Below are 13,694 nucleotides of genomic sequence, written 5' to 3' on the forward strand. Positions count from 1 at the left end.
TGCTGAGTGTGATCAAACAGTTTTGGGGGGGGGGGCATACATCAAAACGGCAGCAGACAGTATCTGGAGCAGTTGCCTATGGCAACCAATCTTCAGTTTGTTCAATTAAGATTTGAAAATGAAAGAGAGGCTGATCGGTTGCCATGCACAGCTGCTCCAGATTTACCAGTTTTGATAAATTCCCCTCATAGTGTTTTTGTTAAAAAAAAATAAAAAAATATCACACCACTTAAAATGTGAGGATACCTTTTGGATTCAGAAGTACTTGTTGCTTGCATCACATCACCATCATCTAGCGCTGGGATCCATTGTAACTGTGCGAGTCAAAAGTAACATATTACAAACATACAACTTGAGTTCTAATTATTTAATGTTTAGATACAGGTCTGCTCATTACTGTTGATATAAATTGTATTAAGCAGGTTTATTGTATTATATCCAGTACCATAACATATGCAATAAATGGTAAACTAAGATGTAATATAGCCTCAAGCATGTACTCCTTGGTTAATCCAAGCATCCTTCTTTACAGTAGTATGTACCTTATTCAATATATTTTCCTTTAAAGTGATGAGCTGTACATGTGATCAACAATCCCAGAAGCCATTTTTTGTCTAGGTTCAAAAATAAAGTTATACTCGCCCAAAGCTCAGAGCCGGCCAGCTGTCACAGTGCCTGTCTCCTCCACTGCAGCATTGGAATCTTCCTCCGGGTACTCACGTCTGTATCAGTGTACAGAGGTGATGATTTACTGGAAATCAGACCGCTGCAGCAGAGGGGGAGATAGGCTCTAGGGACCGGTCTAAGAACAAGCCAGCTCAGAGCATCAAGTGAGAACTTTTATTTGAACTTAGACAAAAAGTAGCAGTTAACCCTTGCAGTGCAGGGGTAGCCCCACTGCAACGGTTAATAAAATAATTTTCCTGTAGTTCTTCTTTAAGTTAAGCTGATACCAAACATTTGTGTTAATTCCACTAATTTCTATAGAAATTTTTTATTCAAATAACTCTTTTTGGCTCCAACCTTATTGGATAGGTCGCAATGGCAGTATACAAACCATGCCCAAGGGCATTTGTTTCAACTACATACATGCCATTCTGATACAGAATATTTACCTGAACATTGGTAGGATCCTCCTTCTTAAGAACCCTTAAAGCCAAATATGCAGCATTCTTTTTTGCTTCTTTCTTGTTTTTCCCTTTATCTTCAGGAAACTTCCGCTCACCAATAACAGCATGGCAGAAAAACCTTAAGAATAAAACAAAAAATGGAAGGCATTTTTTTGCCATCTATAGCATAGTCCATGTACTTCACATTGTTGCTCCGGAGACAGCATTCTTGGCATATCAGGCACTAAAGGGTTCATTTATTAAACGCACAAAGACTCACTTTGCAAAGTGAATGCTCAAAGAACTTAGCAAAAAAGATAAAGCTCTGTTCATTTTAATTCAACCCATAATGCAAGAACAAGTGTTATTTCTTGGAAATGTCCTTTGCACGACTGCTTAATGAAAAGGAACACAGCGTCTCTTTATTTACAAAGATTCGCATTGCCAAGTGAACAGCCCTAAATAATTTGGTGAATCAATCCCTAAAGCCTACTACCATTCTGGGTTATATTTCCTTGCCTCAACCTATGTCAGTGACAATAAATCACCATGGCAGCCAGGCAACTAACAGGTAACCTATAGGCAACACAAGTGTCCACTATGCTTTGAATACATACTATGTTGGTGTTTTATGTACTAATCAGCTTGATGTTCTGTTAAATCTACACCAAACAGGGCACCATTTTCATTCACTTACTTTTAACAATCCCAAACAACACACAAACCTCTAGAAGATTGTTTTTAAAACACAAGGGTGAAAATAGGTCCTTATCCCCTTCATGACGGGAGACGTACACTGTATGTCCTGCCACGAAGTGCCTAAATAACTAGCCACGTACACTGTACATGACCAGTTATTTGCGGCTCTGTAATGCTGGTAAACGCTGATTTTCAGCGGTTACCATTCATTAATGAATGCCTCAGAATTGAGGCATTCATTAATGAAATAGGTAAGCTTTTGTAAAAGCTTCTTTCATTAATGAAAGAATGAAGCTGTTAAATACCGGGCTGGATTTCCCACAAGGGCAACCAAGGCCCGGCCTCGGGGCAGCAGGGAGTTGAGGGGCAGCAGGGAGTTGAGGGGCAGCAGGGGTGTGGAATTCCTATCATGCCCGGGCGGGTAGTTTTTTTACATTTAACCCCGCTTTGGGCAAGCAGAGCTAAAATGTACAGCGGGGAAGCCACAACTTCTTTTGTACACGTGATCTCGGCGACATTGTATGCAGCCTGCAGGTCTGCCATTCTTAATGGGGGGAAGGGGGGGTTGGCAGGTAGGGGGCGCATTGGGGAACCTGGCCTTGGAGCAGTCGAGAAAAAGTAAATCTGGCCCTGGTTACATACAAATACCGGATCGCTGAATAGCGATCCGGACAGCTAAAGATAGCACAGAGGTAGCAGAGTAGCACAGAGGTAGCAGAGTGAGTCACCTCTCTGCGATTCGTTTTGACAGCTCGATAGACTGGCCCTATGTCTACAAAGCTGTGTGAGGGCTCAGTCACACTAGATGCAGTGCGTTCCGGCCCGATTTTGACCAGAACGCACTGCCTCGCATTGCGGCCGGCTCACTTTTTAGTGGTGTAGGAGGGGGCGTGGCGGGCCATTCAAGTGCCTTGCGATCCCGTGCGGCGGATCGCATTGCGGCTGGAGGGCGTGGCTACAGCGCCATTCACTTAAATGGCCCGCCACGCCCCCTCCTACCCCACTAAAAAGTGAGCCGCCCGCAATGCGAGGCAGTGCGTTCCGGCCAAAATCGGTCGGAACGCACTGCATCTAGTGTGACTGAGCCCTGAAACATTTCAGGCACAATGTTACAATGTGCCTGAAATGTATCACTTCTGATCGTCTGGGCATTATCAGGGACCTTTAGTGAGATCTGATTTTTACATGCTGTCAGGATCAGTCTCTAAAGGTTATTATTAGCTGTTCCTAAGTTTGGAGCAGCCAAATAATAACCAAAAATTTTAAAAAGTTAAATTTATCAAGCAGTCATGGTGACTGCTTGATATAAACTGACAAAAAAAATTGTAAAGAAGATTAAGAAAATAAAAATGATATATATTTTTTGTACTATCATTATTATAAAAAATTTCTAAAATATAATAATCAAAACTAAAGAAAAAAACGTGTTTTCTTTAAGTTTTTTGCTCATTTTCCAAAATATTTTATTCAAACTAAGTGAGGCGTTAGGTACACATTTGATATAATTATATAGTCTATATGTCCTCTAAAAAACAATATATAATATGTGTGGGTACATTTAGTAAGAAAGTATATTACTGCCATGGAAGGTCACACAGCAAAAATGACAGAAACTGAAAACAAGCTCAGTCATGTAGGGGTTAAAGTTTGCACACCATAGTAAGCTTAATATACCATCAGCAGAGGTTTACCTCTGCAAGCCAACATTACAAGCACTACTATGAGAACTCAAGGACAACATACGTGTTAACATTTTAAAAATATAGAAATCCCTGCATAAAAATCCACCATTTGGTAAAGACCATAGTAAAGCTGGCCTCACCATGTGGAGCTCTTATGAATTAGCAGCATAGAAAATCACAATGTTTGCACAACAGTGCATGCGAAAATCTAAAAACACAACACATTAATTGTTACCCATATTTGTATTAGTTTATTTACTCAGGAATATGGTCAGGTCCTCTTCGATCAGCCACAAAACTGTAACGCATCCATCCATTTCTCTGGCAAAATTCATTGAACATTCCTACGTAGTTTGGTTCTTGCTGATATATATATATGTAAAATAGAAGAAAGCTATTATATGTATTTAGGCTGTGGTATAAACTAAACAAAAAATACAAAAGACAGAATTAGTTAAAATAAAGACATACCCAATTTAAACCTGTGGCACCATTAACTGGACTGTGCTGGATGCTGCAATAAAAAAAATTACATCGAACGTATTAATAAAATAATTCTGGACTAATTACCGTTATTCTTGTATACTATTGCTGCCCAAGTAGCCATTGTGGGGTTTTCCAGACACTTCCTGTTACGACCAACATCTGTCACACTTTCTTACTTCCTAACACCCATCAAATATACAGACAGCAAGGAGAAATATAACAAATAAGTTCATAGACAAAAAAATAAATAATTTCCTCCCCCCAACACACACAATCCACAACTAAAATGAGTAGGGCTTTAATACAGCTAATCATGTATATGATAGGTGTGGACCAGCCTAGTTGACTTCAGGTCCCATCCTGGTGGTCTGGGTTACACATGAAGATTTTTCTGTTATCACAAATTCCTAATAAGATATATAAATTGCATTCTTGAGGACATGTACAGGCCTCCACCTCTCCCCATTCATTGTCTTGCCAAGTAAACCTGTGTTCCACGCTACAGTTTGCTTAAAGGAATGCATGATATACCTTGTGCTTACAGCAGGAGAAGTCGTCGGGTGAACAACGTTTTCCGAGACCGGAGCCTGAAATATGAACAAAAGAATGGAGCTCAAGCTTAATCTGTGGTACTTTGCTGGCCATATCGTGCTTAAAAAAAAAAATCTAATGGTTTTAAAAAAGGAGTGTAAAGAACCAATTGAAAATTCCTTCTGACAACGGTTTCCTTGTAATTTATGAGCACATGGAAGCCACAGATACCTCTTACTCTGCAAGGTAAACAAATCTTAATCATATTTACTTCAGACCAATGCTGACAACCACAGGCAAGAGAGGGAAAAAAGTTGCTGCTACATGAGGAAGGGCCAGAAAGAAAGAAGCACTGAGGGGGAAAGGGGTTCTACACTTTTTATAACCCCACATTCCCACACCACCTTTTTGGGTCATGGTAGGCATTACAGTCTGCCACATGTTTAGCAATAAGCTGAAGTTTTCAAGAAAAAGTAAACACTTCACATAAAAATTACAATAGTGTTTAATGAATTCAGTAATTTTCTGCTAAAGATCTGATCAAAGAAAAGACATAAAATATTTCAAAGGATAACCAACACATTACAACCCAACTGAAAATAATCAAACATTTTTAACCAGCCTTTATTTAAAAAAAAATGTAATTCAACCTGACCTCAAGAAAAAAAAAGTGACTGAAAAATGTTGCTACAAACACAGTTGAGGCAAAAAAGATCAGTATATTGAAATCGTGTTATTATTGTAGGACTACTTAAGTAGATTTTTATTTAGTTTTTATGGGCTAGAGCATGCCATTTGTAAGGCTGTATAAAAAGGCCAAATGGAACCCCAAGTACTGCTAAATGTAGCAAGGCTACACCAGTTACAGACAATAGACCATTCCTAAAAGAGTCACCCCATTAAAGACAGAGAGCAACAAAGACTAGAGTTCTCATGCTTCCATCACTTGTAGCAGCCTGCTTGTCTATAAACCCCCGCCGCAGCATTGATTTTAGAATGGAGAGCGGGAAGCAAACCGTAGAACGTCCGTTCACTGATCTGCTCTGTGTGATCAGTGAGACAGGAGTGCTATACTCACAGCGCTTCCTGTCTCAGCTGTCAACAAGCCGGACTGCACAGGAGATCGAGCACAGCATTGTGCTCAATCTTCTGTACTGGAGAGCAGGCTCCATAGAGAGAACCTGTCACCTCCAAATGGCATCACATATGGGCTTGTTAGTGCCTGTGTGATAGCAATAAAGTTAAGAGGGAAAAGCGCCCCTACATCGTCATGCCCCCCCCACCCTCCCCGCTATACTTACCTTACAACGAACAGTCCTTCCCCTCTGCAGGTATGCGTGTACTATCTGTACCTCATACTGCCGTTCAGCGCAGCCCTGCGCTATGGATTTTGAATTTTGCTAGCAAGTTACGGGCATCGGTCAGGTGACCGCACTGACTAATGAGAAGCGCTTCTTCGCAAGGTTAAATACGATTTTGTTTAAAATTATTTTTTGTATCACGACAAGTAGATTGTCAAGAGGGAGAAGCAGATTGGGCCCCCAATTTGGTCTTTAAACAAGTAGTTGTTTTTTTTATTTCCACACCCCTGAAAAGTGGAATAACACTTTAAAGGAGAGCTCCCATTAGGCTATAATTCACCAGTAAACTGACATAATATAAAAACTTACATGCAGCTGGTGTTTTTTTTATGTGGAATTGAACTCAAAAAGTGAAGATTTGCTGTTATAGGGAACATTTAGAAATGTTACATTTGCCTAAACATTTACTTTGGGGGGGAAGAATTCCGGGAATTTTACTTTAAATACACTTTAAAGATGTCCATTTATCAATATTTCCACATATCTTTCACCCTGGAGTCACTTTTTCAACTCAATCCAATTTGAAGAAATGTGTGAATCTTGGGTAAAACTTGTGTGAAAATATTATATACACCACTACGTGCCAGATGACACCACTACACAGCTAACCTATTTCCAGCATGAATTACATGGCGGACAATATTTCACTGATGTGCACAAAGCTCCAATTATTACAATATATACTGCACACCACTGGACTATGTACACCTACATCGTCATGCCCCCCCCACCCTCCCCGCTATACTTACCTTACAACGAACAGTCCTTCCCCTCTGCAGGTATGCGTGTACTATCTGTACCTCATACTGCCGTTCAGCGCAGCCCTGCGCTATGGATTTTGAATTTTGCTAGCAAGTTACGGGCATCGGTCAGGTGACCGCACTGACTAATGAGAAGCGCTTCTTCGCAAGGTTAAATACGATTTTGTTTAAAATTATTTTTTGTATCACGACAAGTAGATTGTCAAGAGGGAGAAGCAGATTGGGCCCCCAATTTGGTCTTTAAACAAGTAGTTGTTTTTTTTATTTCCACACCCCTGAAAAGTGGAATAACACTTTAAAGGAGAGCTCCCATTAGGCTATAATTCACCAGTAAACTGACATAATATAAAAACTTACATGCAGCTGGTGTTTTTTTTATGTGGAATTGAACTCAAAAAGTGAAGATTTGCTGTTATAGGGAACATTTAGAAATGTTACATTTGCCTAAACATTTACTTTGGGGGGGAAGAATTCCGGGAATTTTACTTTAAATACACTTTAAAGATGTCCATTTATCAATATTTCCACATATCTTTCACCCTGGAGTCACTTTTTCAACTCAATCCAATTTGAAGAAATGTGTGAATCTTGGGTAAAACTTGTGTGAAAATATTATATACACCACTACGTGCCAGATGACACCACTACACAGCTAACCTATTTCCAGCATGAATTACATGGCGGACAATATTTCACTGATGTGCACAAAGCTCCAATTATTACAATATATACTGCACACCACTGGACTATGTACATTCTATACTCCATGCAGCTTCACATTATACACTCTGCTGTTATATACACATCAGATTTCTCATAGGGGCTATTGTATAAAGCATTTAGCTGGGTGAACACCCTTCATAGGGCATTACTGCCACTAGATTGAGCAGAGGAATTTATTTTGCTTCTTGGCTCCATCTAGTGGCACTAATGCCATGTGAACTCTGTTCAGCCTGCTGTACGCTGGGCGTACGCATTATACATCACCCCTTTAGTACATAGTATATATTAGGGATGCACCAATACTAGTATTGGTATCTGTGCCAATACAGAGTATTTGGGCGAGTACTCGTATTCGCCCAAATGCTCCCGATGCTTATCCCGATACCAGAACTTCCGGTATCAGGATGCCGGGTGGCAAGTCATTACACGCTGCCCGGCTTCCTGATTGGCCAGGAAGCCTGCTCCATGCTCACTCGTCACCAGGGATGAGGGGGCATGAAGACGGCTTCCCGGCTAATCAGGAAGCCAGGTGGCGAGTCAGTACACGCCACCCGGCTAATCAGGAAGCCTGGACGGCGAGTCCTTACACACCGCCTGGCTTCCCGGCTAATCAGGAAGCCCGGGCGGCGAGTCATTACACGCTGCCCGGCTAATCAGGAAGCTGGGCGGCGAGTCATTACAAGCTCTCCGGCTTCCTTATTGGGACTTCCGGTATCGGCAAGTACCGAGGAAAAAAAATATATTGGTACTTGTACTCAATACAAAAAAAAACCCGCTATCGGTGCATCCCTAGTATATATATCCTGCCACTGTCCATTTTCCCTTCTCAGATTTATTTTCTCTTCCAAATTGTGCAGCCAGAACTAAAGAAGACACAGAAAAATAATTGGAAATATTTACAGCAGTATTTTCCCTGACGTTCTCTTTAACACTCTTATTTGATAGGCGACAGAAAATATTCATAAACGTACCCTTTCATGCTCTACCCGGTCTTGAATATGTTCTTGATTTTGTAGGGACAACAAAGCCATTTTGGCTGCAATGTTAGCAGCAGTTCTTTTCTTTTTATCTTCTCCTACTCCAACCTTTTTATCGTTGACAAGAACATGAACAGTGAATCTAAAAAAGCAAAAACAAACAAAAAAAAAAAAAACCGAAACAGATAGTTAGTTTTTGGATATTTTTTCTGCACTTCTGTTCCAGGCCAAGGTAACATTGTAACACAAAAACTACGCTAGTTTATATGGCAAAGTTCAACTGATACACCATTTGTGAATTAAAGTACATGTGAACCCTAAATGAATGGCATTTAGTTTGCTACAGCACTGTACACTGAGTGGCCAGATTATTATGACCACCCCATCAGTACTTCGGTGGGCAATGAGATGACTTCGTTGGGCCGCCTCGTGACTCCACGAGATGTTGAAAGGTGATGCGAGGAATCTGACACTGCACTGTTGCCCTTCTGTTGTCTTGTACCAGTCTTGCCACTCTGCGTTCTGCCCTAACATTGACTAGTCGCTGACGGCCACAATTTGCACGTTCAGACCCAGATTTTCGGCTGACAGTCCAGTCTTTAAACACTTTACCAACAGCTGCTCTGGGACATTTAACGAATTCTGCTGTTTTGCTGATACTCGCTCCATGGCTTGAGCGCCAACAATCATCCCACGTTCAAAGGCTGTTAAATCGCGTTGTTTACCCATATCTTCAGAAAAAAAAATCACTTTTACTGTCGTGGTAAACAACCTGCTTCCCTATTTATAATGGTCTGGCCCTCTAGCAACTTCAGTGCGAAATTATAGCTAATTTGCCTACAAACGTCAGGTGGTCATAATAATCTGGCCAAGCAGTGTATATCTTCAACAGTTTGCCATCTTTGTTTTTAACAGAATACTGTTTTTGCACTTTGCTGCATCTTAGCACTGCGCTGAACTTCTGCAGCCTTTTTGAAGCCACTTTCTGAATTGCATGCATGCACCTCAGCAACTGCCACTTGTTATTCCTCAAGGAAGATTGTTTGATAGCAACAACAATGAATATGCATGTTGAATTTGCCTTTAATTATAATCAATAATAATAATAATAAATAATTATAAGCAATAATAATAATAATAATAAATAAATAAATAAATAATAAATGCTGCTACTGTATGCAAATGTATTAAATGGTCCATTACATTCTGTGCTGTGGATAGCAACAGGTAAAAAACAGCAAACCTGGGAAAACCATGAAGACCATATAAGAGAATACACAAGAAATAGAAAAAAAAATTGGATAAAATATACAATTATGTTTTTTTTATGTGTTTTTTCTTTATCACAGATAATACTATTTTCTTTCTCGTCCACTGCCAGACACAGAAAGTTGGGACATCTAAAAGCAGTCCAACTGAGGGGTGGGCAAAAGCAAACAAAAAGCCAACAAGCCCACTAAATAAAAATAGTTGGATTCCTGAGCCACCAAGCAAAAGGACAGCCTGGTCCTCAATGCCAGATGAATTAATCTGGCCAAGCAGTAGACTTACTTTGACCCCATTTGACAGAATGACATTTTCAGGGACCCAAGATGTAATCAAGTTGTTACCAACCTTTCAGTCACCATTATTTGTACACAGCGAGGCAAGGGAAATAAAAAAAAAAAAAATCTGGGAATCGACGCAGTTATTGCAAGCAAAAAATCAGTTCCAGCACCGATTCCTGAAGTTTAGGATCCCCCCAAACGTCTGCAAGGTCTGGAATGTCAAGGTTACTTTGTCCTCCAGAACCTCTGCCAACCATTCCCTCAGCAGGGGGTAATTTAGGCTGTAATGCCCTGAAAGGACAGCATGGCTAGTACTATGGTCCAACATCTTGGTGAGCACCTGCAGATAGGCAGAATGGCAGGGCTTCAAACTGAAAATGCAGAGGGCTCACAGCAATCCATAGACATTGCTGGTGCACTGGGAAAATTAAGACATGTAGGTATGCATCCTTGATGTCCACAATCACCAGGAAGTCTCCCTGGTAAGTACAGGAGATAACAAACCTGATAAATTCCATACAGAATTTCTGAGCTCAAATGAGGACATTCAGAGCTTTCAGATCCAAGATGGGACCGATACCCCCTTTGCGTTTGGGAATAGTGAACAAAAGTAAAAGTTAAAAATTCAAAGTAAAACCCCTAAACCAATTCTGCCTCAGGAACTGGGGCAATGACACCCTTTTCCAGAAGGTATGCTAGAGTTGCTTGAAAATCTGCTAACCTGTGTGGCAATACAAAAATGTTGGAGATGATAAACCAGAGAGCAGGCTGGAAGCAAAAATTGTAGCCTGTAGCCCCTATAAACCACCCTCTACCGCACCCATCTGAAATGCAGACTGCCCAGGTGTCTGCAAAGGACAACAGATGTCCTCCACTTTGGAAAATGACACACACCTTCATGCATAAGATTTGCCTTGAGAGCTTCGTAGACTTGCCGCTCCAGTTTCACAGAGGACAGGGAGCCAAACTTGCCAGCCACACTTGTTTGGAATTGGAGTTGGTTGATGTGGAGAAACAAAGAGGGATTTTCTTATCCCCAGTGAAGGATGAGACTTAGGCTTCTTTCACTAAGGAAGATGGAGACTCAATTGGACAGGGTCTCAGTGGCTGATGGTTCGGAGACTGCCAAAGCCTTGGGCATATCTGATACAGAATCTGCAGGCAAAAGCATGGGGGCAAGCTTGTGGCCTCTGCATTTGGAGTCAGAAAATATCTGTGCTAGGTAGGGAATCACAGATACCGTTTTCTTCGGTATCGAGTACCAGTACAGATATATTTTTCTCCGGTACTCACCGATACCAAAATACCGATACCGGAAGTCCCATTTATGAATCCAGGCAGCATGTAATGACTCGCCACCTGGCTTTCTGATTAGCAGGGAAGCCGTCTCCATGCTCACTCGTCACCAGGTTACGAGGAAGCATGAAGATGGCTTTCTGGCTGATCAGGAACCCAGGGGGCAAGTAATGACTCGCCGTCCACCCGACCAATCAATCAGGAATCTAGACAGCGAGTCATCACCAAGTGACGGGGGAACATGGATCTGGCTTCCCGGTCAATTAGGAATCAGCGCATCCCTAGTACTAGGGAATACTCCAAAGATGGCGTAATCTCTGTGAACAGTGAGCAGGTTGATTCCAGGCTGCAAACAAAGGCCGCATCAGTAGGCACACTGCAAGTGCCACCAGAGCAGTTGGTAGAGTGTGAAAAGTGGGACTGTTCCGCCGTGTCTAGAATTAAACATGTTGCAACCACATGAAGATACAAATCTCGGAATACAAGGCAAGCCTCAGCTACTTACAGAGTTTAACAGCTGGTAGCAAGTGTAGGGTCAGATGGCCAGAGGTGACTAGGTCACTGTTGACAGGCAGAAGGAGCAGACCAAAGATCGGAGTTCCATGTGGCTCTTGGCAAAGCAAGATCAGCAACAGGAAGATGCTTCCTGGTGGAAAAGCAAGTGGAGCATGAGCGTGCATGGTGCAACAATGAGGTATCTCCCAGGGCTGATCCCGATCAGCCTACTCACAGTGTAATTGTTCATATTCGGGACATTGAGGCAATACCAACTGCTCTAGAACTGAAAAAACAGCAATCTTATTACCAGAACAGAAAGGAGGGAAGCCAGTTCCTAAAGGTCATTTCCAAACTAACCCTGCAACGTCCTTTCCAGCATGGTATGCGTATGGCACTCCAAAGCTAAGCTGAGGAAATGCTGATCTGTAGAACTGCTATTGAAGAGACCAGCTCTAGCAGCAATGTCCAAGAACCTTGAGTGAAGTAAGAAAACAAAGCAAGTAAGCATAAACAAAAAAAAAGTATTACTCGATAGCAGTGCTGAAGAAAGGTCATCAATTCTAAGACACCTCCATCCTCCTAGTACACTAAACTAAAAAATAATGGAGGCATGCTGGTAGTGGGATGAATACCCTGGCATGGCTTACAAGTTTTTGTTTGCCAGTGTCCAATCCTCCTGTAGGCAGTACTAACCAAGCAGTGAATGGCTTCCTGTGTTCCTCAGTGGATGAGGAAGAAATAAATATTAGTATTAATAGAAATAGTAGATAAACTGAAACGCTATATTTGATTTAATAAAATGTATTTCTTTACCTTCGATCATGAGATGGACCAGTTGAAGAGACTTCTTCAAATTTAGCAATTAATCCAAATTTGCTACAATAGGCTATAAGCTGTCCTTTACAATTCAGCTCTTCCATTGTCAACTCCTAAAAAAAATATTACACAATTTAGTTGCCACACATTATCACAGAAAAAAAATACAAAAAATACAAATGATTAACTTTTAGCAGTGTTTTACTACCACATAGACACTTCTTGCCTGTATAGTGCCAAAGCTCATTCTTGCTAAGTATATAGAGGTGAAACAAATATTACTTTCGAGGCACTTTTGAAAAAAACCTCCATGTGACCACAAAGTAGTCATCTTTTTAATGACAAAGATGAACAGAGATGGAATCTTTATATAATCTGCCATGAATAAACACATGAAAACTACACAGCAAGGCCCCCGACACTTATCTTCAGTGCAGCTGCCTGATGTAGCAGGAATACACCCATGAGGTTTATTACTCTTCTCTTTTATCTTCTACAGCACAGTTACAGTTCACTAGAACCAATTCACTAGAACCTGAATGGCTAACAATTCTGTACCAGATTCATACAGGGTCTTGCTGTGCAGGGGATTACAGAAAGACAAGGTTAAATAAAATGCAGGTATTAGCGTTTGTTCACTCACATTCTGGTTATCACTGGAGTGTTCCATTTGCTGTCCCATAACCAGGGCTTTGAAAATCCACTCTTCCAAAATTTTATTCATTTCACTATATTGCACACCACACTTTTTTTCTTTTATACTTCCACCGCTCAAAGCTTGCTCCTGTGATGGACTACAATCTCAATACAAACTAGTAGTCCCATCGCTGGAGCCATTTTTTAAAATGTATTTTATTTTTTTATCTGATTAATCGAACTCAATAATCGGCTAACTAATCGATTTTGAAAATAGTCGTTAGCTGCAGCTCTAATCGCTTGTATTACCAGCAGCCGTCACTGCCGTTGCCGATCTCCCGTTGATCTACTCTCCAGTCCCGGAATGCAGGAAGTGATGTATATTACTGTACATCACTTCCTGCATTCACTGTCACTTTCCAGCTACAGAAGCTGATGAAGCAGATCTCTGCAGGTCCCTAGGTGACATTAGGAGGTCCCTAGGTGACATTTGGAGACCCCTAATGTCTTCATAAAGAGGACCCGTCATGTAAATTGGCTATCACATGGGAGGGGGGGGGGGGGCCGGGAAA

At 41.2% G+C, this 13,694-nt stretch overlaps 1 protein-coding gene across 1 annotated transcript in view; it reads right to left on the reverse strand.

Moving 5' to 3' along the window:
• The window catches only part of LOC108792731 (interferon-induced, double-stranded RNA-activated protein kinase-like), a 40,799-nt gene extending 28,209 nt beyond the window's left edge, over positions 1-12,590 (reverse strand). Inside the window, exons 1-6 of the mRNA XM_018563568.1 lie at positions 12,484-12,590; positions 8,324-8,471; positions 4,519-4,563; positions 3,750-3,853; positions 1,116-1,248; positions 247-314 (exon numbers count right to left, since the gene is read on the reverse strand). Coding sequence (XP_018419070.1) covers positions 247-314; positions 1,116-1,248; positions 3,750-3,853; positions 4,519-4,563; positions 8,324-8,471; positions 12,484-12,590 — 605 coding nt within the window. The remainder of the gene's footprint in view (positions 1-246; positions 315-1,115; positions 1,249-3,749; positions 3,854-4,518; positions 4,564-8,323; positions 8,472-12,483) is intronic.
• Positions 12,591-13,694: the final 1,104 nt, after the last annotated feature.

This window comes from Nanorana parkeri, unplaced genomic scaffold (assembly GCF_000935625.1).
Source record: "Nanorana parkeri isolate BGI_ZX_2015 unplaced genomic scaffold, ASM93562v1 scaffold677, whole genome shotgun sequence".
In the NCBI taxonomy this organism is placed as follows: Eukaryota; Metazoa; Chordata; class Amphibia; order Anura; family Dicroglossidae; genus Nanorana; species Nanorana parkeri.